Raw genomic sequence first — 22,976 nt, forward strand, 5'->3', positions numbered from 1 at the left:
TACTAAGCGCTTGGGAAGTACAAGTTGGACCAAACGAAACATATTAACAAAATAAAATGAATAGAATTGATATGTCCAAGTAAAATAAATAATTCAATCGTGTTTATTGAGCGCTTACTGTGTGCAGAGAACTGTACTAAGCGCTTGGGAAGTACAAGTTGGACCAAACGAAACACATTAACAAAATAAAATGAATAGAATCGATATGTCCGAGTATAACAAATAATTCAATCGTATTTATTGAGTGCTTACTGTGTGCAGAGCACTGTACTAAGCGCCTGGGAAGTCCAAGGTGGCAACAGATGCCGTTATTATTATTATTTTTGATGGATGGAGGTGGTCCCGGGGCAGTGTAGACTCACCTGGGCCTGTGGCCTTGGGGGGATGCTCGGAGGCCCCCGTGGAGGTGGAGTAGCCGGTGGTGGGACGGGGGGCAGGACCGGGCCCCCCGCATGGAAGGGCCGAGGCGGCGGCCGAAATCCCCCGATGCCTCCCTTCTGTGGGCAGACACAGCTTGGCCTCAGACCCGGGCCGAGGGCAATCAATCAATCAATCAATCAATCGTATTTATTGAGCGCTTACTGTGTGCAGAGCACTGGACTAAGCGCTTGGGAAGTACAAGTCGGCAACACGTAGAGACAGTCCCTACCCAACAGTGGGCTCACAGTCTAGAAGGGGGGGGGACAGACAACCAAACATATTAACAAAATAAAATGAATAGAATAGATGTGTCCAAGTAAAATCAATAATTCAATCGTATTAATTGAGCGCTTACTGTGTGCAGAGCACTGGACTAAGCGCTTGGGAAGTCCAAGTTGGCAACATATAGAGATGGTCCCTACCCAGTAGTGGGCTCACAGTCTAGAAGGGGGAGACAGAGAACAAAACAAAACATATTAACGAAATAAAATGAATAGAATAGATATGTCCAAGTAAAATAAATAATTCAATCGTATTTATTGAGCACTTACTGTGTGCAGAGCACTGGACTAAGCGCTTGGGAAGTCCACGTTGGCAACATCTAGAGACGGTCCCTACCCAACAGTGGGCTCACAGTCTAGAAGGGGGGGACAGAGAATCAAACCAAACATATTAACAAAATAAAATGAATAGAATAGATATGTACAAGTAAAATAAATAATTCAGTTGTATTTATTGAGCGCTTACTGTGTGCAGCGCACTGGACTAAGCACTTGGGAAGTCCAAGTTGGCAACATACAGAGACGGTCCCTATCCAATATAGTGGGCTCACAGTCTAGAAGGGGGGGATAGAGAACCAAACCAAACATATTAACAAAATAAAATGAATAGAATAGATATGTACAAGTAAAATAAATAATTGTCGTATTTATTGAGCGCTTACTGTGTGCAGAGCACTGGACTAAGCGCTTGTGAAGTCCAAGTTGGCAACATCTAAAGACAGTCCCTACCCAACAGTGGGCTCACAGTCTTAAAGGGGGAGACAGAGAACAAAACCAAACATACTAACAAAATAAAATAAATAGAATAGATATGTACAAGTAAAATAAATAAATAAATAAATAGAGTAATAAATCTGTACAAACATATATCCATATATACAGGTGCTGTGGGGAAGAGAAGGAGGTAAGATGGGGGGATGGAGAGGGGGACAAGGGGGAGAGAACCAAACCAAACATATCAACAAAATAAAATGAATAGAATAGATATGTCCAAGTGAAATCAATAATTCAATCGTATTTATTGAGAGCTTACTGTGTGCAGAGCACTGGACTAAGTACTTGGGAAGTCCAAGTTGGCAACATATAGAGACAGTCCCTACCCAACAGCGGGCTCACACTCTAGAAGGGGGAGACAGAGAACCAAACCAAACATATTAACAAAATAAAATAAATTGAATAGATATGTACAAGTAAGAAAAATAAATGAATAGAGTAATAAATATGTACAAACATATATACATCTATACAGGTGCTGTGGGGAAGGGAAGGAGGTAAGGTGGGGGGCACGGAGAGGGGGAGGAGGGAGAGAGGAATGACGGGGCAGAGTCTGGGGCTCATTCATTCAATTGCTTGTAATGATAATAATAATAATATTAATAATAATAATAATGATGGCATTTATTAAGTGCTCGCTATGTGCAAAGTGCTGTTCTAAGCACTGGGGAGGTTACAAGGTGATCAGGTTGTCCCACAGGGGGCTCACAGTCTTCATCCCCATTTGACAGATGAGGGAACTGAGGCCCAGAGAAGTGAAGCGACTTGCCCAAGGTCACACAGCAGACGTGTGGCAGAGTCGGGATTCGAACCCATGACCTCTGACTCCAAAGCCTGGACTCTTCCCACTGAGCCACGCTGCTTCTCACCCACTTCTCACTGTATATATGTTTGTATAGATTTATTACTCTACTTAACTTGTACATATTTACTATTCTATTTATTTTCTTAATGATGTGCATCTAGCTTTATTTCTATTTATTCTGATGACTTCATTCATTCATTCATTCAGTCGTATTTATTGAGCGCTTACTGTGTGCAGAGCACTGGACTAAGCGCTTGGGAAGTCCAAGTCGGCAACATCTAGAGACGGTCCCTACCCAACAAGGGGCTAAGCAGTCTTTCATGCATTCAATCGTATTTATTGAGCGCTTACTGTGTGCAGAGCACTGGACTAAGCGCTTGGGAAGTCCAAGTTGGCAAGAATGAATGAATGCTGTGAGCAGAGGGCTGTCCTGGGGCACCTATTGGATGTAGAGTGCTGAACTGGGTGTCTGTCCAGTACAGAGCCCTGGATTGGGTGTCTACTGCGTGCGGAATGCTGGACTGGTTGTCTGTGGTGTGCACAGGGCTGTAATGGGTGTCTGTTCCTTCATTCATTCACGCATTCAATCGTATTTATTGAGCGCTTACTGTGTGCAGAGCACTGTACTAAGCGCTTGGGAAGCCCAAGTTGGCAACATATAGAGACGGTCCCTACCCAACAACGGGTTCACAGTCTAGAAGGGGGTGTCTGTTTGGTGGAGAGAAGTGTACTGGGCGCCTGCCAGGTGCAGAGCGATGGATCAAGTGTCTGCTGTGGGCAGAGGGCTGTCCTGGGGTGCCTAATGCGCTTAGAATGATGCTTTGCACATAGTAAGCACTTAATAAATGCCATCATTATTATTATTGTTATTATTATTAATGGATGCAGAGTGCTGTACTGAGTGGCTGTCGAGTACAGAGCTCTGGACCGGGTGTCTACTGCATGCAAAGAGCCTTCCTTGCCTGCAGAATGAGGACACTGCTAATAATAATAATAATAATGATGGCATTTATTAAGCGCTTACTATGTGCAAAGCACTGTTCTAAGCGCTGGGGAGGTTATGAGGTGATCAGGTTGTCCCACGGGTGGGCTCACAGTCTTCATCCCCATTTTACAGATGAGGGAACTGAGCCCCGGAGAAGTGACTTGCCCAAAGTCACACAGCTGACAATTGGAGGAGCCGGGATTTGAACCCATGACCTCTGACTCCAAAGCCCGGGCTCTTTTCACTGAGCCACGCTGCTTCTCATAGTTGGGTTGGGACCGTCTCTATATGTTGCCAACTTGTACTTCCCAAGCGCTTAGTACAGTGCTCTGCACACAGTAAGCGCTCAATAAAATACGATTGACTAAATGAATGAATGGGTGGATGACATTCAGCGAAGTTCCAGCCCTGCTTGTTCTCAGCTCGCCCCAGGAGGAATAATAATAATAATAATAATAGCATTTATTAAGTGCTTACTATGTGCAAAGCACTGTTCTAAGCGCTGGGGGATACAAGGTGATCAGGTTGTCCTAAGGGGGGCTCACAGGCTTCATCCCCATTTTACAGATGAGGGAACTGATAACCAGAGAAGTGAAGTGACTTGTCCAAAGTCACCCAGCTGACAATTGGCAGAGCCGGGATTTGAACCCATGACCTCTGACTCCAAAGCCCGGGCCCTTTCCACTGAGCCACGCTGCTTCTCATAGGTGGATGACATTCAGCGAAGTTCCAGCCTTGCTTGTTCTCAGCTCGCCCCAGTAGGAATAATAATAATAATAATAATGGCATTTATTAAGCGCTTACTGTGTGCAAAGCACTGTTCTAAGCGCTGGGGGATACAAGGTAATCAGGTTGTCCCATGGGGGGCTCACAGTCTTCACCCCCATTTTACAGATGAGGGAACTGAGGCCCAGAGAAGTGAAGTGACTTGCCCAAAGTCACACAGCTGACCAGTGGTGGAGCTGGGATTTGAACCCATGACCTCTGACTCCAAAGCCCGGGCTCTTTCCACTGAGCCACACTGCTTCTCATAGGTGGACGACATTCAGCAAAGTTCCACCCCTGCTTGTTCTCAGCTCACCCCAGGAGGAATAATAATAATGACAATAATAATAATGGCACTTATTAAGCACTTACTATGTGCAAAGCACTGTTCGTAGAGCTGGGGGATACAAGGTAATCAGGTTGTTCCATGGGGGGCTCACAGTCTTCACCCCCATTTTACAGACAGGGTAACTGAGGCCCAGAGAAGTGAAGTGACTTGCCCAAAGTCACACAGCTGACCAGTGGTGGAGCCGGGATTTGAACCCATGACCTCTGACTACAAAGCCCGGGCTCTTTCCACTGAGCCACCCTGCTTCTCATAGGTGGACAACATTCAGCGAAGTTCCAGCCCTGCTTGTTCTCAGCTCACCCCAGGAGGAATAATAATAATAATAATAATAATAATAATGACACTTATTAAGCGCTTACTATGTGCAAAGCACTGTTCTAAGCGCTGGGGGATACAAGGTAATCAGGTTATCCCATGAGGGGGCTCACAGGCTTCACCCCCATTTTACAGATGAGGGAACTGATACCCAGAGAAGTGAAATGACTTGTCCAGAGTCACACAGCTGACAGGTGACAGAGTCAGGATTTGAACCCATGACCTCTGACTCCAAAGCCCGGGCTCTTTTCACTGAGCTACGTTGTTTCTCATAGGTGGATGACATTCAGCGAAGTTCCAGCCCTGCTTGTTCTCAGAGGAATAATAATAATAATAATAATCCCCCCACACCTTATCCCCCCGATCTTACCTCCTTCCCTTCCCCACAGCACCTGTATAGATGTATATATGTTTGTACAGATTTATTACTCTATTTATTTATTTATTTTACTTGTACATATCTATTCTATTTATTTTATTTTGTTAGTATGTTTGGTTTTGTTCTCTGTCTCCCCCTTTTAGACTGTGAGCCCACTGTTGGGTAGGGACTGTCTCTAGATGTTGCCAACTTGGACTTCCCAAGTGCTTAGTCCAGTGCTCTGCACACAGTAAGCGCTCACTAAATATGATTGATTGAATAATAATAATAATAATAATAATAATAGCATTTATTAAGCGCTTACTATGTGCGAAGCACTGTTCTAAGCGCTGGGAGATACAAGGTAATCAGGTTGTCCCATGGGGAGCTCACAGTCTTCACCCCCATTTTACAGATGAGTAAACTGAGGGCAGCCTTCCCTTCCTTGTCTCTATATGTTGCCTCTATATCTTTTAGACTGTGAGCCCACTGTTGGGTAGGGACCGTCTCTATATGTTGCCAATTTGTACTTCCCAAGCGCTTAGTACAGTGCTCTGCACATAGTAAGCACTCAATAAATACGATTGATGATGACGATGTTGCCAACTTGTACTTCCCAAGCGCTTAGTACAGTGCTCTGCACACAGTAAGCGCTCAATAAATACGATTGATTGATTGATTGATTCCTTCCCTCTTTCACCTCCCTCCTTCCAACTTTTCCTTCCCTTCTTCCCCCTTTCCCGCCTCCTTTCCTTTGGAGCTAAATCCCAAAGTCACTGGTAGCTGCGGACTAGTGGGGGAGAGCAAATAGTCATCCTCTTCCGAAGGTCGAACACTGGCGTCCTGATTGCTCAGCACTGTACTGAGCGCTCGGGAGGAGCCGACACTCCCCCCTTCAAGACTGTCTCCCCCTTCTAGAGTGTGAGCCCCCTGTTGGGTAGGGACCGTCTCTATATGTTGCCAACTTGGACTTCCCAAGCGCTTAGTACAGTGCTCTGCACACAGTAAGCGCTCAATAAATACGATTGATTGATTGATTGATTGATTGATTGACTCACCTGCTGGATGATGGCCGTGGGGAGCAGCCTCTGGACCGACGTCTGACGGTGGAGCTGGGGGTGGTCCCGGGGGGCGTCCAAACAGTTGGGGGGCAGGGCGGGGGGCTGGGTGGGCACCCCAAGCCTGAAACAAGAGGGGAAGCTGCTCGGATTTATTATTATGGTCTTTGTTACTACTACTACTAATAATAATAATGGCATTTATTATTCATTCATTCATTCATTCAGTCGTATCTATTGAGCACTTACTGTGTGCAGAGCACTGTACTAAGCGCTTGATAAGTGCTTACTATGTGCAAAGCCCTGTCCTAAGTGCTGGGGAGGTTACAAGGTGATCAGGTTGTCCCACGGAGGGCTCACAATCTTAATCCCCATTTGACAGATGAGGGAACTGAGGCATAGAGAAGTGAAGTGACTTGCCCAAAGTCACACGGCTGACAGTAATAATAATAATAATGATGGCATTTATTAAGCGCTTACTATATGCAAAGTACTGTTCTAAGCGCTGGGGAGGTTACAAGGTAATCAGGTTGTCCCACAGAGGGCTCACAGTCTTCATCCCCATTTGACAGATGAGGGAACTGAGGCCCAGAGAAGTGAAGTGACTTGCCCAAAGTTACACAGCTGATAGTAATAATAATAATAATGATGGCATTTATTAAGCGCATACTATCTGCAAAGTACTGTTCTAAGCGCTGGGGAGGTTACAAGGTAATCAGGTTGTCCCATGGAGGGCTCACAGTTCTAATCCCCATTTGACAGACGAGGGAACTGAGGCACAGAGAAGTGAAGTGACTTACCGAAAGTCACACAGCTGACAAGTGGCGGAGCAGGGATTTGAACCCGTGACCTCTGACTCCAAAGCCCGGGCTCTTTCCACTGAGCCACGCTGCTTCTCATGTTAAGTGCTTACCAAGTGCCAAGCATAATACAGATGAGGAAACTGAGGCACAGAGAAGTGAAGTGACTTGCCCAAAGTCACACAGCTGACAGTAATAATAATAATAATAATGATGGCATTTATTAAGCACTTACTATGTTCCAAGCACTGTTCTAAGCGCTGGGGAGGTTACAAGGTAATCAGGTTGTCCCACGTGGGGCTCACAGTCTTCATCCCCATTTTCCAGAGGAGGGAACTGAGGCCCAGAGAAGTGAAGTGACTTGCCCAAGGTCACACAGCAGCCAAGTGGCGGAGCCGGGATTCGAACCCAGGTCTCTCTGACTCCCAAGTCAGTGCTCTTTCAAGTAGGCCACGCTGCCTCTCGGATGGAGGCTTTTACGGTCTGTGCCTGTTTGGAAACCAGCCCAGGGGCTAGTGGAAAGAGTCTGGGAGCCTTAGGACCTGGGTTCTAATCCTGACTGTCACTCGCCTGCTGGGGGAACTTTGGCAAGTCACTTCGCTTTACTGGGTCTCAGTTTCCTCACCTGTAAAATGGGGATTTAATACCCATTCTCCCTTCTGCTCAGACTGTGAGCCGTGTACGATGGGACCGGTGTCCAACCTAATCGTGTAGCGTGTACCACAGGGTTTTGTGCAGGGCTTGGCACATAGATTTCACATTTGTACTTCCCAAGCGCTTAGTACAGTGTTCTGCACACAGTAAGCGCTCAATAAATACGATGGATTGATTGATTGATAGATGGACTTAACAAATCTCACACTGCTCTTTGATGATCAGTGGAATAGAGAAGCAGCGTGGCTCAGTGGAAAGAGCCCGGGCTTGGGAGCCCGAGGTCATGGGTTCAAATCCCGGCTCTGCCAACTGTCAGCTGTGTGACTTTGGGCAAGTCACTTCACTTCTCCACGCCTCAGTTACCTCATCTGTAAAATGGGGATTAAAACTGTGAGTCCCCCCTGGGACAACCTGATCACCTTGTAACCTCTCCAGTGCTTAGAACGGTGCTTTGCACATAGTAAGCGCTTAATAAATGCCATCATTTTTATTATTTTAGGAGCAGCGTGGCTCAGTGGAAAGAGCACGGGCTTTGGAGTCAGAGGTCATGGGTTCGAATCCCGACTCCCCCACGTGTCTGCTGTGTGACCTTGGGCAAGTCACTTCACTTCTCTGAGCCTCAGTTACCTCATCTGTAAAATGGGGATTAAGACTATGAGCCCCACGTGGGACAACCTGATCACTTTGTATCCCCCCAAGCGCTTAGAACAGTGCTTTGCACATAGTAAGCGCTTAACAAATGCCAACATTATTATTATTATTCTCTGAGCCTCAGTGACCTCATCTGTAAAATGGGGATTAAGACTGTGAGCCCCACATGGGACAACCTGATCACCTTGTAACCCCCCCAGCGCTTAGAACAGTGCTCTGCATATAGTAAGCGCTTAACAAATGCCATTATTATTATTATTATCATTATTATTATTATTATTATTATTATTATTATGGGTTCAAATCCCGGCTCCGCCACCTGTCAGCTGTGTGACTTTGGGCAAGTCACTTCACTTCTCCGCGCCTCAGTTCCCTCATCTGTCAAATGGGGATGAAGACTGTGAGCACCCCGTGGGACAACCTGATCACCTTGTAACCTCCCCAGCGCTTAGAACAGTGCTTGGCACATAGTAAGCGCTTAATAAATGCCATCATTATTATTATTATTATTATGAAGATGATGATGATGATGGTGATGAAGTAATGATTGGGGAGCTGCAAGTTAAAACAAAGAGTTACTGCTTTGGGAACCGCCGGCCTGTGAAATGATCTCCCTGAATACCCCAGCCAGGAATAATGATAATAATAATGATAATTGTGATATCTGTTGAGCGCTTACTATGTTCCAGGCACTGTACTACGGCCTGGGGTGGATACAGGCAAATAATAATAATAATAATAATGATGGCATTTATTAAGCGCTTACTATGTGCACAGCACTGCTCTAAATTTCCTCTTCTACCATCATCATCAATCGTATTTATTGATCGCTTACTGTGTGCAGAGCACTGTACTAAGCGCTTGGGAAGTCCAAGTTGGCAACAACTTGTTCTAGACTGCGGGCCCGCTGTTGGGTAGGGACCGTCTCTAGATGTTGCCAACTTGGACTTCCCAAGCGCTTAGTCCAGTGCTCTGCACACGGTAAGCGCTCAATAAATACGATTGAATGAATGAATGAATGGATAGCTAGCTAGATAGATGATGATAGATAGAGATAAATAGATGATAGATATAGATAGATAGATAGATAGAGATTAGATAGAAGATAGAGATGGAGAGATAGTTTAGAGATAGATAGATAGATAGATAGATAAATAGATAAATAGATAGATAGAAGCGCTCACCTCCTCCAAGAGGCCTTCCCAGACTGAACCCCCTTTTTCCTCTCCTCCTCCCCATCCCCCCTACCCTACCTCCTTCCCCTCCCCACAGCACCTGCATATATGTTTATACAGATTTATTACTCTATTTATTTTACTTGGACATATTTAGAATAGAATAGATATATTCCATTTATTTTATTTTGTTACTATGTTTGGTTTTGTTGTCTGTCTCCCCCTTCTAGACTGTGAGCCCGCTGTTGGGTAGGGACCTGCTCTGTATGTTGCCAGCTTGGACTTCCCAAGCGCTTAGTCCAGTGCTCTGCACACGGTAAGCGCTCAATAAATACGATCGAATGAATGAATGAATAAATACGATTGAATGAATGGATGACCCCAGTACTTGACACATAGTAAGTGCTTAATAAATACCATCACCTTTATTATTATGCCGAGACAATCCCAAGCAAACTGGGGCGACGACCAAACTCCCCAAGAGAGTGACTCCCCCAGGAAAGAAAATCAATCAATCAATCAATCATATTTATTGAGCGATTACTGTGTGCAGAGCACTGTACTAAGCGCTTAGTACAGAGGGCTTAGTACAAAGCACTCTGAGGGGAGCCTGCTCCATTTAGCAGCATGGCTTAGTGGAAAGAGCCCGGGCTTTGGAGTCAGAGGTCATGGGTTCAAATCTTGGCTCCACCAATTGTCAGCTGGGTGACTTTGGGCAAGTCACTTCACTTCTCTGGGCCTCAGTTCCCTCATCTGGAAAATGGGATGAAGACTGTGAACCCCACGTGGGACAACCTGATCACCTTGTATGCTCCCCAGCGCTTAGAACAGTGCTTTGCACATAGTAAGGGCTTAATAAATGCCATCATTATTATTATTATCATTATTTAGCTCACGCAGCCGAGGGAGGTAAGCAGCGTGGCTCAATGGAAAGAGCCCGGGCTTTGGAGTCCAAGGTCTTGGGTTCAAATCCCAGCTCCGTCAGCTGGGTGACTTTGGGCAAGTCACTTCACTTCTCCAGACCTCAGTTCCCTCATCTGGAAAATGGGGATGGAGACTGTAAGCCCCCCGTGGGACAACCTGATCACCTTGTAACCTCCCCAGCGCTTAGAACAGTGCTTGGCACATAGTAAGCGCTTAATAAATGCCATCATTATTATTATTATTGTTATTTAGCTCATGCAGCCGAGGGAGATAAGGGCGTGGCTCAATGGAAAGAGCCCGGGCTTTGGAGTCCAAGGTCATGGGTTCAAATCCCAGCTCCGTCAGCTGGGTGACTTTGGGCAAGTCACTTCACTTCTCTGGGCCTCAGTTCCCTCGTCTGTAAAATGGGGATGGAGACTGTGAGCCCCCCATGGGACAACCGGATCACCTTGTAACCTCCCCAGAGCTTAGAACAGTGCTTTGCACATAGTAAGCGCTTAATAAATGCCATCATCATTAATATTATTGTTATTTAGCTCACACAGCCGGGGGAGGTAAGCAGCGTGGCTCAATGAAAAGAGCCCGGGCTTTGGAGTCCAAGGTCATGGGTTCAAATCCCAGCTCCGTCAGCTGGGTGACTTTGGGCAAGTCACTTCACTTCTCCGGGCCTCAGTTCCCTCATCTGGAAAATGGGGATGGAGACTTTGAGCCCCCCATGGGACAACCGGATCACCTTGTAACCTCCCCAGCGCTTAGAACAGTGCCCTGCACATAGTAAGTGCTTAATAAATGCCATCATTATGATTATTACTGTTATTTAGCTCACGCAGCCAAGGAAGGTAAGCAGCGTGGCTCAATGGAAAGAGCCCGGGCTTTGGAGTCAGAAGTCATGGGTTCAAATCCCAGCTCCGCCAACTGTCAGCTGGGTGACTTTGGGCAAGTCACTTCACTTCTCTGGGCCTCAGTTCCCTCATCTGGAAAATGGGGATGAAGACTGTGAGCCCCCCGTGGGACAACCTGATCACCTTGTAACCTCCCCAGCGCTTAGAACAGTGCTTTGCACATAGTAAGCGCTTAACAAATAGCATCATCATCATCAGGTAAGGAACTCCGGACCCGAAGGCCGCCACCCGAAGGGTCGCCCCGCTAATCAGGCCCGGAGCGGCAGGGCCGCGGGTGAGAGCGGAGAGAGGGGGGCAGACGGGGTCCCCGTTACCTGATTTTCCGTCCGGCGAGCCGCTCCCGAGCCATCAGGAGCCTCATCACGGATTTCCGCTGGAGCCACAGGGCCGATCCCACCGCCGCCAGCCCCAGCAGGGTCCCCAGCAGGCCCAACGTCCGACCGCGGCCGTCTGCAATGACACCCGTGCCGCCCGCCGTCAGGAAAGGTCATCACGGGACTTCCCAAGCGCTTAGTACAGTGCTCTGAGTACAGTGCTCTCAGTACAGTGCTCTTAGTACAGAGCTCACCTCCTCCAGGAGGTCTGCCCAGACTGAGCCCCCTCCTTCCTCATAATAATAATCATGGCATTTGTTAAGCGCTTACTATGTGCCAAGCACTGTTCTAAGCGCTGGGGGGATACAAGGTGATCAGGTTGTCCCACGTGGGGCTCACAGTCATCACCCCCATTTTACAGATGAGGGAACTGAGGCTCCGAGAAGTGAAGTGACTCGCCCCAGGTCACACAGCGGACACGTTGGCGGAGCCGGGATTCGAACCCATGACCTCTGACTCCAAAGCCCGGGCTCTTTCCACTGAGCCACGCTGCTTCTCTCATCCTCATCCCCCCGCCTTACCTCCTTCCCCTCCCCACACCACCTGTATATATGTTTGTACGTATTTATTACTCATCATCAATCGTATTTATTGAGCGCTTACTATGTGCAGAGCACTGTACTAAGTGCTTGGGAAGTACAAATTGGCAACATTTGTACATATTTATTCTATTTATTTTATTTGGTTAATAGGTTTTGTTTTGTTCTCTGTCTCCCCTTTCTAGACTGTGCGCCCGCTGTTGGGTAGGGACCGTCTCTATAATGTTGCCAACTTGTACTTCCGAAGCGCTTAATACAGAGCTCTGCACACAGTAAGCGCTCAATAAATATGATTGAATGAATGAATGAATGAATGCTCTGCACACCCAGGAGGGCAGGAATTGTGTGTCGCAGAGCGCTCGCCACAGAATAAGTGCTCATTAAATACCACCGAAGACCGTGAGCCCATTGTTGGGTAGGGGCCGTCTCTATATGTTGCCAACGTGGACTTCCCAAGCGCTTAGTCCAGTGCTCTGCACACCCAGGAGGGCAGGAATTGTGTGTCGCAGAGCGCTCGCCACAGAAAAAGCGCTCATTAAATACCACCGAAGACCGTGAGCCTGTTGTTGGGTAGGGGCCATCTCTATATGTTGTCAACTTGGACTTCCCAAGCGCTTAGTCCAGTGCTCTGCACACAGTAAGCGCTCAATAAATACGATTGAATGAGTGAATGAATGAAAGTGCGTGGAGGAGCTAGGATTAGAACCCAAGTCCTCGGACTCTCAGGTTCTTGCTCTTTCCACTAGGCCATGCCGCTTCATGCTATAAGCTCCTTGAAGGCAGGGATGGTGTCTACAGTGCTTGGCACATAATAAGCGCTTAAGATCCCCCCCCACCCCTCCGCCTTCTAGACTGTGAGCCCACTGTTGGGTAGGGACCGTCTCTATATGTTGCCAACTTGGACTTCCCAAGCGCTTAGTCCAGTGCTCTGCACACAGTAAGCGCTCAATAAATGCGATTGAATGAATGCATGAATGAACAAATACCAACATTATTATTATTATTACAAACTCTACTGTACTCTCCCAAGTTCTCTGTACAGTGCTCTGCACACCCAGGAGGGCAGGAATTGTGTGTTGTAGAGCGCTCGCCACAGAATAAATGCTCATTAAATACCACGGAAGATGGTGAGCCCATTGTTGGGTAGGGGCCGTCTCTACATGTTGCCAACTTGGACTTCCCAAGCGCTTAGTCCAGTGCTCTGCACACCCAGGAGGGCAGGAATTGTGTGTCGCAGAGCACTCGCCACAGATAAAGTGCTCATTAAATACCACCGAAGACCTTGAGCCTGTTGTTGGGTAGGGACCGTCTCTATATGTTGCCAACTTGGACTTCCCAAGCGCTTAGTCCAGTGCTCTGCACACCCAGGAGGGCAGGAATTGTGTGTCGTAGAGCACTCGCCACAAAAAAAGTGCTCGTTAAATACCACTGAAGACCTTGAGCCTGTTGTTGGGTAGGGACCGTCTCTATATGTTGCCAACTTGGACTTCCCAAGCGCTTAGTACAGTGCTCTGCACACTCAGGAGGGCAGGAATTGTGTGTCGTAGAGTGCTCGCCACAAAAAAAGTGCTCATTAAATACCACCGAAGACCTTGAGCCTGTTGTTGGGTAGGGACCGTCTCTATATGTTGCCAACTTGGACTTCCCAAGCGCTTAGTCCAGTGCTCTGCACACCCAGGAGGGCAGGAATTGTGTGTCGTAGAGCGCTCGCCACAGAATAAAAGTGCTCATTAAATACCACTGAAGACCATAAGCCCGTTGTTGGGTAGGGGCCGTCTCTATATGTTGCCAACTTGGACTTCCCAAGCGCTTAGTCCAGTGCTCTGCACCCAGTAAGCGCTCACTAAATACGATCGAGCGAGTGACTGAACGGATGATGGATGGGTTGACCGTGCGGAGGTTGGAGGCCGGTCCCGGCCGGCGTTCCTCAGTGGCTCACCTGCCCGTCGGACGGGTCCGCTGTCCACGCTCCCGCCGAAGCCGGGGACGTCGCAGAACGGCGGGGCCCACTCCGCCTCGCAGTGACAGTTCTGGTTGCTGTTGCAGACCTGGAGCCCCGACGGAGGGAGAGGGAAGGCTGTGAGCCCGCTGTTGGGTAGGGACCGTCTCTATATGTTGCCAACTTGGACTTCCCAAGCGCTTAGTCCAGTGCTCTGCACACAGTAAGCGCTCAATAAATACAATTGAATGAATGAATGAATGAATAAATGCTATTCTATTTATTTTATTTTGTTAGTACGTTTGGTTTTGTCCTCTGTCTCCCCCTTTTAGACTGTGAGCCTACTATTGGGTAGGGACTGTATATGTTGCCAATTTGTACTTCCCAAGCGCTTAGTACAGTGCTCTGCACACGGTAAGCGCTCAATAAATACGACTGATGACGATTGATGATTATTATTATTCTCTGTTCCTCGGTGACCTCATCTGTAAAATGGGGATGAAGACTGTGAGCCTCACGTGGGACAACCTGATCACCTTGTAGCCTCCCCAGTGCTTAAAACAGTGCTTTGCACATAGTAAGTGCTTAACATGTACCATCGTTCTTCTTCTTATTATTATGAATCAATCGATCAATTCATGGGATTTATTGAGTGCTTACTACTAATAATATAATAACGATGGCATTTATTAAGCACTTACTGTGTGCAGAACACCGCTGTGAGCCCGCTATTGGGTAGGGACCGTCTCTATATGTTACCAACTTGTACTTCCCAAGCGCTTAGTACAGTGCTCTGCACACAGTAAGCGCTCAATAAATACGATTGAATGAATGAACTAAGGGTTTGGGAAAATACAACATTCGGCAGACACGTTCCCTGCCCACAATGAGCTTACAGTCTAGAGGGGGAGACAGACGTTCAAATAATGCGGACGGGGGAAAGAGCATAGATATGGGGGTCAGAGGACCTAGGTTCTACTTCTGACTCCTCCACTTACCTGTTGTGTGACCTGGGCAAGGCATTTAATTTCTTTGTGCCTCAGTTCCCTCACTGCAAAATGGGGATTCATTACTTGTTCTCCCTCCTACTTTATAATGGTATTTTTTAAAGGCTTACTGTGAGCCAGGCACTGTACTAAGCATGGGGTAGACCTCCTCCAATCTGGCTTCCGTCCCCTACGTTCCACCTAAACTGGCCTCTCAAAGGTCACCAATGACCTCCTGCTTGCCAAATCCAACGGCTCTTACTCCATCCTAATCCTCCTCGACCGCTCAGCTGCCTTTGACACTGTGGACCACCCCCGTCTCCTCAACACGCTATCCAACCTTGGCTTCAGGGACTCCGTCCTCTCCTGGTTCTCCTCTTATCTCTCTGGTCGTTCATTCTCAGTCTCTTTTGCGGGCTCCTCCTCCCCCTCCCATCCTCTTACTGTGGGGGTTCCTCAAGGGTCAGTTCTTGGTCCCCTTCTGTTCTCGATCTACACTCACTCCCTTGGTGACCTCATTCGCTCCCACGGCTTCAACTATCATCTCTACGCTGATGACACCCAAATCTACATCTCTGCCCCTGCTCTCTCTCCCTCCCTTCATGCTCGGGTCTCCTCCTCCCTTCAAGACATCTCCATCTGGTTGTCTGCCCACCACCTAAAACTCAACATGTCCAAGACTGAACTCCTTATCTTCCCTCCCAAACCCTGCCCTCTCCCTGACTTTCCCGTCACTGTTGACGGCACTACCATCCTTCCCGTCTCACAAGCCCGCAACCTCGGTGTCATCCTCGACTCCGCTCTCTCGTTCACCCCTCACATCCAAGCCGTCACCAAAACCTGCCGGTCTCAGCTCCACAACATTGCCAAGATCCACCCTTTCCTCTCCATCCAAACCGCTACCCTGCTCATTCAAGCTCTCATCCTATCCCGTCTGGACTACTGCATCAGCCTTCTCTCTGATCTCCCATCCTCGTGTCTCTCCCCACTTCAATCCATACTTCACGCCGCTGCCTGGATTGTCTTTGTGCAGAAACGCTCTGGCATGTTACTCCCCTTCTCAAAAATCTCCAGTGGCTACCAATCAATCTGCGCATCAGGCAGAAACTCCTCACCCTGGGCTTCAAGGCTGTCCATCCCCTGGCCCCCTCCTACCTCACCTCCCTTCTCTCCTTCTCCAGCCCAGCCCGCACCCTCCGCTCCCCTGCCACTGCTAATCTCCTCACTGGGCCTCGTTGTCGCCCGTCCCGCCGTCGACCCCCGGCCCACGTCCTCCCCCGGGCCCGGAATGCCCCCAATCCCTCCGCACATCCGCCAACCTCGCTCTCTTCCTCCCTTCACAGCCCTACTGAGAGCTCACCTCCTCCAGGAGGCCTTCCCACACTGAACCCCCTTTTTCCTCTCCTCCTCCCCATCCCCCCTGCCCTACCTCCTTCCCCTCCCCACAGCACCTGCATATATGTTTGTACAGATTTATTACTCTATGTATTTTACTTGTACATATTTACTAGTCTATTTCATTTTGTTAATATGTTTTCTTTTGTTGTCTATCTCCCCCTTCTAGACTGTGAGCCCACTGTTGGGTAGGGACCGTTTCTATATGTTGCCAACTTGTTCTTCCCAAGGGCTTAGTACAGTGCTCTGCACACAGTAAGTGCTCAATAAATACAATTGAATGAATGACAGGAAGGAGGGGGCTCAGTTAATATGTTTAGTTCTCCGTCTCCCCCTTCCAGACTGTGAGCCCACTGTTGGGTTGGGACCATCTCTATATGTTGCCAACTTGTTCTTCCCAAGCGCTTAGTACAGTGCTCTGCACACAGTAAGCGCTCAATAAATACGATTGAATGAATGAATGAATGAACTGAGGCCCAGAGAAGTGAAGTGACTTGCCCAAGGTCACCCAGCTGACAAGTGGCGGAGCCGGGATTCGAACCCATGACCATGAATGAATAAATGAAAGGAGTGCAAGCCGGGGGAGAGGGGCGCCGGGGGAGACTCACCCCATGTCCATGGCACCTGGCGAGGCAGCTCGAGACCCCAAACACGCTGACGTTTTGGCACTGACGATTCAGACAGATCTGTGGGCAGAGCAGAGCAGGAGGAAGGGCCCTTCATTCGTTCATTCATTCATTCATTCATCCAATCGTATTTACTGAGCGCTTACTGCGTGCAGAGCACTGGACTAAGTGCTTGGGAAGTCCAAGTTGGCAACATCTAGAGACGGTCCCTACCCAACAGTGGGCTCACAGTCTAGAAATAAATGAATACATAATCAATCAATCGTATTTATTGAGCGCTTACTGTGTGCAGAGCACCGTACTAAGCGCTTGGGAAGTACAAGTCGGCAACACATAGAGACAGTTCCCACCCAACAGCGGGCTCACAGTCTAGAAGGGGGAGACAGACAACAAAACCAAACATACTAACAAAATAAAATAAATAGAATAGATATGTACAAGTAAGATAAATAAATAAATAAATAAATAGAGTAATAAATATGTACAAACATATATACAGGTATATACATATATATATATACCCTTCTAGACTGTGAGCCCGCTGTTGGGTAGGGACTGTCTATATGTTACCAACTTGTACTTCCCAAGCGCTTCAGTACAGTGCTTTGCACACAGTGAGTGCTCAATAAATATGATTGAATGAATGAATGTGCAGGTAATAAATAATAATATAATAATAATATAATAATAATACTAATAATACTAATAAATAAATAATAACTGAATAAATGAATCTCTCCCTGTCCCCGTCCCACCCCCTTTTCTCCTTCATCATCATCATCATCAATCGTATTTATTGAGCGCTTACTATGTGCAGAGCACTGTACTAAGCGCTTGGGAAGTACAAATGGGCTTCCATTTCCCTCTCCTTTCCTCTCCCTCCGGCCCTCCTCCATTTTGAAGAATCTCGCCCCCCTCCCCACCCCACTGGGCTCCTCCTGCCCCTTTCCTCGCCCCGACATGGCCCCCTTCCTCCCCACACCGACTTTTTCCTTCCTTCCCTCCCCTCTCCCCCAGACTGTAAGCTCGTCCTCTGGAACGTAAGCTCCTTGTGGGCAGGGAATGTGTCTTTTTATCGTTGTAATAATAATAATAATAATAATGGCATTTATTAAGCGCTTACTATGTGCAAAGCACTGTTCTAAGCTCTGGGGAGGTTACAAGATGATCAGGTTGTCCCACGGGGGGCTCACAGTCTTACTCTATTTATTTTATTTTGTTAGTATACTTGGTTTTGTTCTCTGTCTCCCCCTTTTAGACTGTGAGCCCACTGTCGGGTAGGGACGGTCTCTATATGTTGCCAACTTGTACTTCCCAAGCGCTTAGTACAGTGCTCTGCACACAGTAAGTGCTCAATAAATACGATTGATTGATTGATTGATTTAGAGATGAGGTCACTGAGGCACAGAGAAGTGAAGTGACTTGCCCAAAGTCACACAGCTGACAGTTGGCGGAGCCGGGAGTTGAACCCATGACCTCTGACTCCAAAGCCCATGCTCTTTCCACTGAGCCATGCTGTTTCTCTATTCATTAAGTGCTTACTATGTGCAAAGCACTGTTCTAAGCGCTGGGGAGGTGACAAGATGATCAGGTTGTCCCACGGGGGGCTCACAGTCTTACTCCCCATTTTAGAGATGAGGTCACTGAGGCACAGAGAAGTTAAGTGACTTGCCCAAAGTCACACAGCTGACAGTTGGCGAAGCCGGGAGTTGAACCCATGACCTCTGACTCCAAAGCCCATGCTCTTTCCACTGAGCAACACTGCTTCTCTATTTATTAAGCGCTTATTATGTGCAAAGCACTGTTCTAAGCGCTGGGGAGGTGACCAGATGATCAGGTTGTCCCACGCGGGGGCTCACAGTCTTACTCCCCATTTTAGAGATGAGGTCACTGAGGCCCAGAGAAGTTAAGTGACTTGCCCAAAGTCACACAGCTGACAGTTGGCAGAGCTGGAATTTGAACCCATGACCTCCGACTCCAAGGCCTGGGCTCTTTCCACTGAGCTATGCTGCTTAGTGCTTAATACAGTGTTCTGCACCTAGTCAGCGCCCAATAAATACCTTTGATGGACTGATTATGTTGCCAATTTGTACTTCCCAAGTGCTTAGTACAGTGCTCTGCACATAGTAAGTGCTCAATAAATACGATTGATGATGATTGCACCCAAAGGACACTAAATGAATGCTCTTGCAGTTAGTCTAGTAGGTGCCCAATTCAGCGCTCTGCACACAGTCACGGCCCAGCAGAATGCTCTGCACACATTTCGGTGTCCAGCACAATGCTCTGCACACAGTAGGAGCCCAACCCAACACTCATTCATTCATTCATTCATTCGATCGTATTTATTGAGCGCTTACTGTGTGCAGAGCACTGTACTAAGCGCTTGGGAAGTACAAGTCGGCAACATATAGAGACGGTCCCTACCCAACAGCGGGCTCACAGTCTAGAAGTCTAGATACAAGTTAATCAGGTTGGACACAGTCTCTGTCCCCCGTGGGGTCACGATCTTAATCCCCATTTTACAGATGAGGTCACTGAGGCTCAGAGAATAATAATGATGGCATTTATTAAGCGCTTGCTACGTGCAAAGCCCTGTTCTAAGCGCCGGGGAGGTTACAAGGTGATCAGGTTGTCCCATGGAGAGCTCAAGTCTTAATCCCCATTTTACAGATGAGGTAACTGAGGCTCAGAGAAGCGAAGTGACTTGCCCGAGGTCACACAGCTGACAAGTGGCGGAGCCGGGATTAGAACCCACGACCTCCGACTCCCAAGCCCGGGCTCTTTCCACTGAGCCGCTAAGCCAAGCTGCTCCTACACCCACAAGTTACCGATGGTTGGACAGATGGACGGACTTGGGCCCAGCCCCATGTCCTGAATAATAATAATAATAACAATAATAACAATAATAATAATAATAATAATGATGATGACATTTATTAAGTGCTTACTATGTGCAAAGCACTGTTCTAAGCGCTGGGGAGTTACAAGGCGATCAGGTTGTCCCTCGGGGGGCTCACAGTCTTCACCCCCATTTTCCAGCTGAGGTCACTGAGGCCCAGAGAAGTGAAGTGATTTGCCCCAAGCCACCCAGCTGACAGTCGGCGGGGCCGGGATTTGAACCCGTGACCTCTGACTCCAAAGTCCGTGCTCTTTCCACTGAGCCAAGGCTGCTTCTCTTTGTTAGTACGTTTGGTTTTGTTGTCTGTCTCCCCCTTCTTGACTGTGAGCCCGCTGTTGGGGAGGGACCGGCTCTATCTGTTGCCGACTTGGACTTCCCAAGCGCTCAGTACAGTGCTCTGCGCACAGTAAGCGCTCAATCAATCAATCAATCAATCAGTCGTATTTATTGAGCGCTTACTGTGTGCAGAGCACCGTACTAAGCACTTGGGAAGTCCAAGTCGGCAACACATAGAGACAGTCCCTACCCAACAGCGGGCTCACAGTCTAGAAGGGGGAGACAGAGAACAAAACCAAATATATTAACAAACTAAAATAAATAGAATGGATAGGTACAAGTAAGATAAATAAATAAATAGAGTAATAAATATGTAATAAAGAAATATGTAATAAATATGCTCAATAAAGACGATGGATTGGTCTGACCACCTGGGAGGCCAGGCGAGAAGCAGCGTGGCCTAGTGGATAGAGCCCAGGCCTGGGAATCGAAAGGATGTTGGCTTTAATTCCGGCTACTCCACTTCAATCAATCAATCAATGAATTGTGGCTCTTTCCACTGAGCCACGCTGCTTCTGCAGGTCCGGCCCCCGCGCCTCACCTTGCCCTCGCCACACTTGGTGCCCGCGACCACCAGGCCGGGGTCGGGCACGTCGTCCCCCAGGTACACGTGGGTACCGCGGCAACGGATCCTGCCCCCATCCTGCAGGGCGATGTTCGTCTCTATGGAAACGGCATTCGTCCCGATCACCGGCCGACTGGCACCTCCCTGGCACTGGATTTTTCCACATTTGGCGTCCCTGGGAAGGGGGGAAAGGAGAGATGGCACGCACACATTTTGGCCTTCAAAATGGAGGAGGGCCGGAGGGAGAGGGAAGGAGGAAAGGGGGTGGGACGGGGACAGGGAGAGATTCATTTATTCATTTATTATCTATTTATTATTATTATTATTATTATATTATTTATTACCTGCATATTCATTCATTCAATCGTATTTATTGAGCACTTACTGTGTGCAAAGCACTGTACTAAGCGCTTGGGAAGTACAAGTTGACAACATATAGACAGTCCCTACCCACCAGCGGGCTCACAGTCTAGAAGGGTATATATATATATATATATGTATATATGTATACATACATATATGTATACACACACACACACACACATATATGCATACATATATATACATACATATATATGTATATACAGAATATATACAACATATATATAGAGAGTATATAGAGAATAGAGAGAATAGAGAGTATACAGAGAATATAGAATATAGAGAATATAGAGAGAATATAGAGAATATATATGTATATATATACATATATATGTATATACATATATACACATATATACACATATACATACATACATGCATACATATATATATACATACATATGTACATGTACATGTACATGTACATACATACATATATATATGTATGTGTATATACATATATATGTATATACATATACATATATATATGTATATACCTGTATATACATATATATATACATATATATGTATATGCCTGTATATATGTTTGCACATATTTATTACTCTATTTATTTATTTATTTATCTTACTTGTACATATCTATTCTATTTATTTTATTTTGTTAGTATGTTTGGTTTTGTTCTCTGTCTCCCCCTTCTAGACTGTGAGCCCGCTGTTGGGTAGGGACCGTCTCTATGTGTTGCCGACTTGTACTTCCCAAGCGCTTAGTCCAGTGCTCTGCACACAGTAAACGCTCAATAAATACGATTGATTGATTGATTGATTGATTATTTATTCATTTATTTCTAGACTGTGAGCCCGCTGTTGGGTAGGGACCGTCTCTAGATGTTGCCAACTTGTATCTCCCAAGTGCTTAGTCCAGTGCTCTGAACACAGTAAGCGCTCAAGAAATACGATTGACTGATTTATTCATTCAATCGTATTTATTAATGATAATAACGATGGCATTTATTAAGCACTTACTATGTGCAAAGCATTGTTGTAAGTGCTAGGGAGGTTACAAGGTCCCTTCTAGACTGTGAGCCCACTGTTGGGTAGGGACTGTCTCTAGATGTTGCCAACTTGTACTCCCCAAGAGCTCAGTACAGTGCTCTGCACACAGTAAGCGCTCAAGAAATACGATTGATGGATTCATTCAATCGTATTTATTAATAATAATAATAACGATGGCATTTATTAAGCACTTACTATGTGCAAAGCACTGTTCTAAGTGCTAGGGAGGTGACAAAGTCCCTTCTAGACTGTGAGCCCACTGTTGGGTAGGGACCGTCTCTAGATGTTGCCAACTTGTACTCCCCAAGCGCTTAGTACAGTGCTCTGCACACAGTAAGCGCTCAATAAATACGATTGAATGAATGAAAAGGTGATCAGGTTGTCCCACCTGGGGGCTCCCAGTCTTCATCCCCATTTTCCAGATGAGGGAACTGAGGCCCAGAGAATAACAATGATAATAGTAATAATGATGACATTTGTTAAGCGCTTACTATGTACCGAGCACTGTTCTAAGTGCTGGGGTACATACAAGGTAATCAGGTTGTCCCACGTGGGGCTCCCAGTCTTCATCCCCATTTTCCAGATGAGGGAACTGAGGCCCAGAGAATAATAATAATAATAATGATGATGGCATTTGTAAAGCGCTTACTATGTGCAAAGCACTGTTCTAAGTGCTGGGGAGGTGACAAGGTGATCAGGTTGTCCC

The 22,976-nt window shown here is 47.0% G+C and overlaps 1 protein-coding gene across 1 annotated transcript in view; it reads right to left on the reverse strand.

Annotated features, from left to right (window-relative positions):
* Window positions 1-22,976, reverse strand: part of ADAM12 (ADAM metallopeptidase domain 12) — a 227,376-nt gene that overhangs the window by 19,762 nt on the left and 184,638 nt on the right. The window contains exons 15-21 of the mRNA XM_038743975.1: window positions 20,852-21,050; window positions 17,058-17,135; window positions 14,069-14,177; window positions 11,531-11,666; window positions 6,111-6,234; window positions 5,830-5,842; window positions 363-497 (exon numbers count right to left, since the gene is read on the reverse strand). Of these exons, the coding sequence (XP_038599903.1) occupies window positions 363-497; window positions 5,830-5,842; window positions 6,111-6,234; window positions 11,531-11,666; window positions 14,069-14,177; window positions 17,058-17,135; window positions 20,852-21,050 (794 nt within the window). The remainder of the gene's footprint in view (window positions 1-362; window positions 498-5,829; window positions 5,843-6,110; window positions 6,235-11,530; window positions 11,667-14,068; window positions 14,178-17,057; window positions 17,136-20,851; window positions 21,051-22,976) is intronic.

Source organism: Tachyglossus aculeatus, chromosome 3, assembly GCF_015852505.1.
Source record: "Tachyglossus aculeatus isolate mTacAcu1 chromosome 3, mTacAcu1.pri, whole genome shotgun sequence".
Taxonomy (NCBI): Eukaryota; Metazoa; Chordata; class Mammalia; order Monotremata; family Tachyglossidae; genus Tachyglossus; species Tachyglossus aculeatus.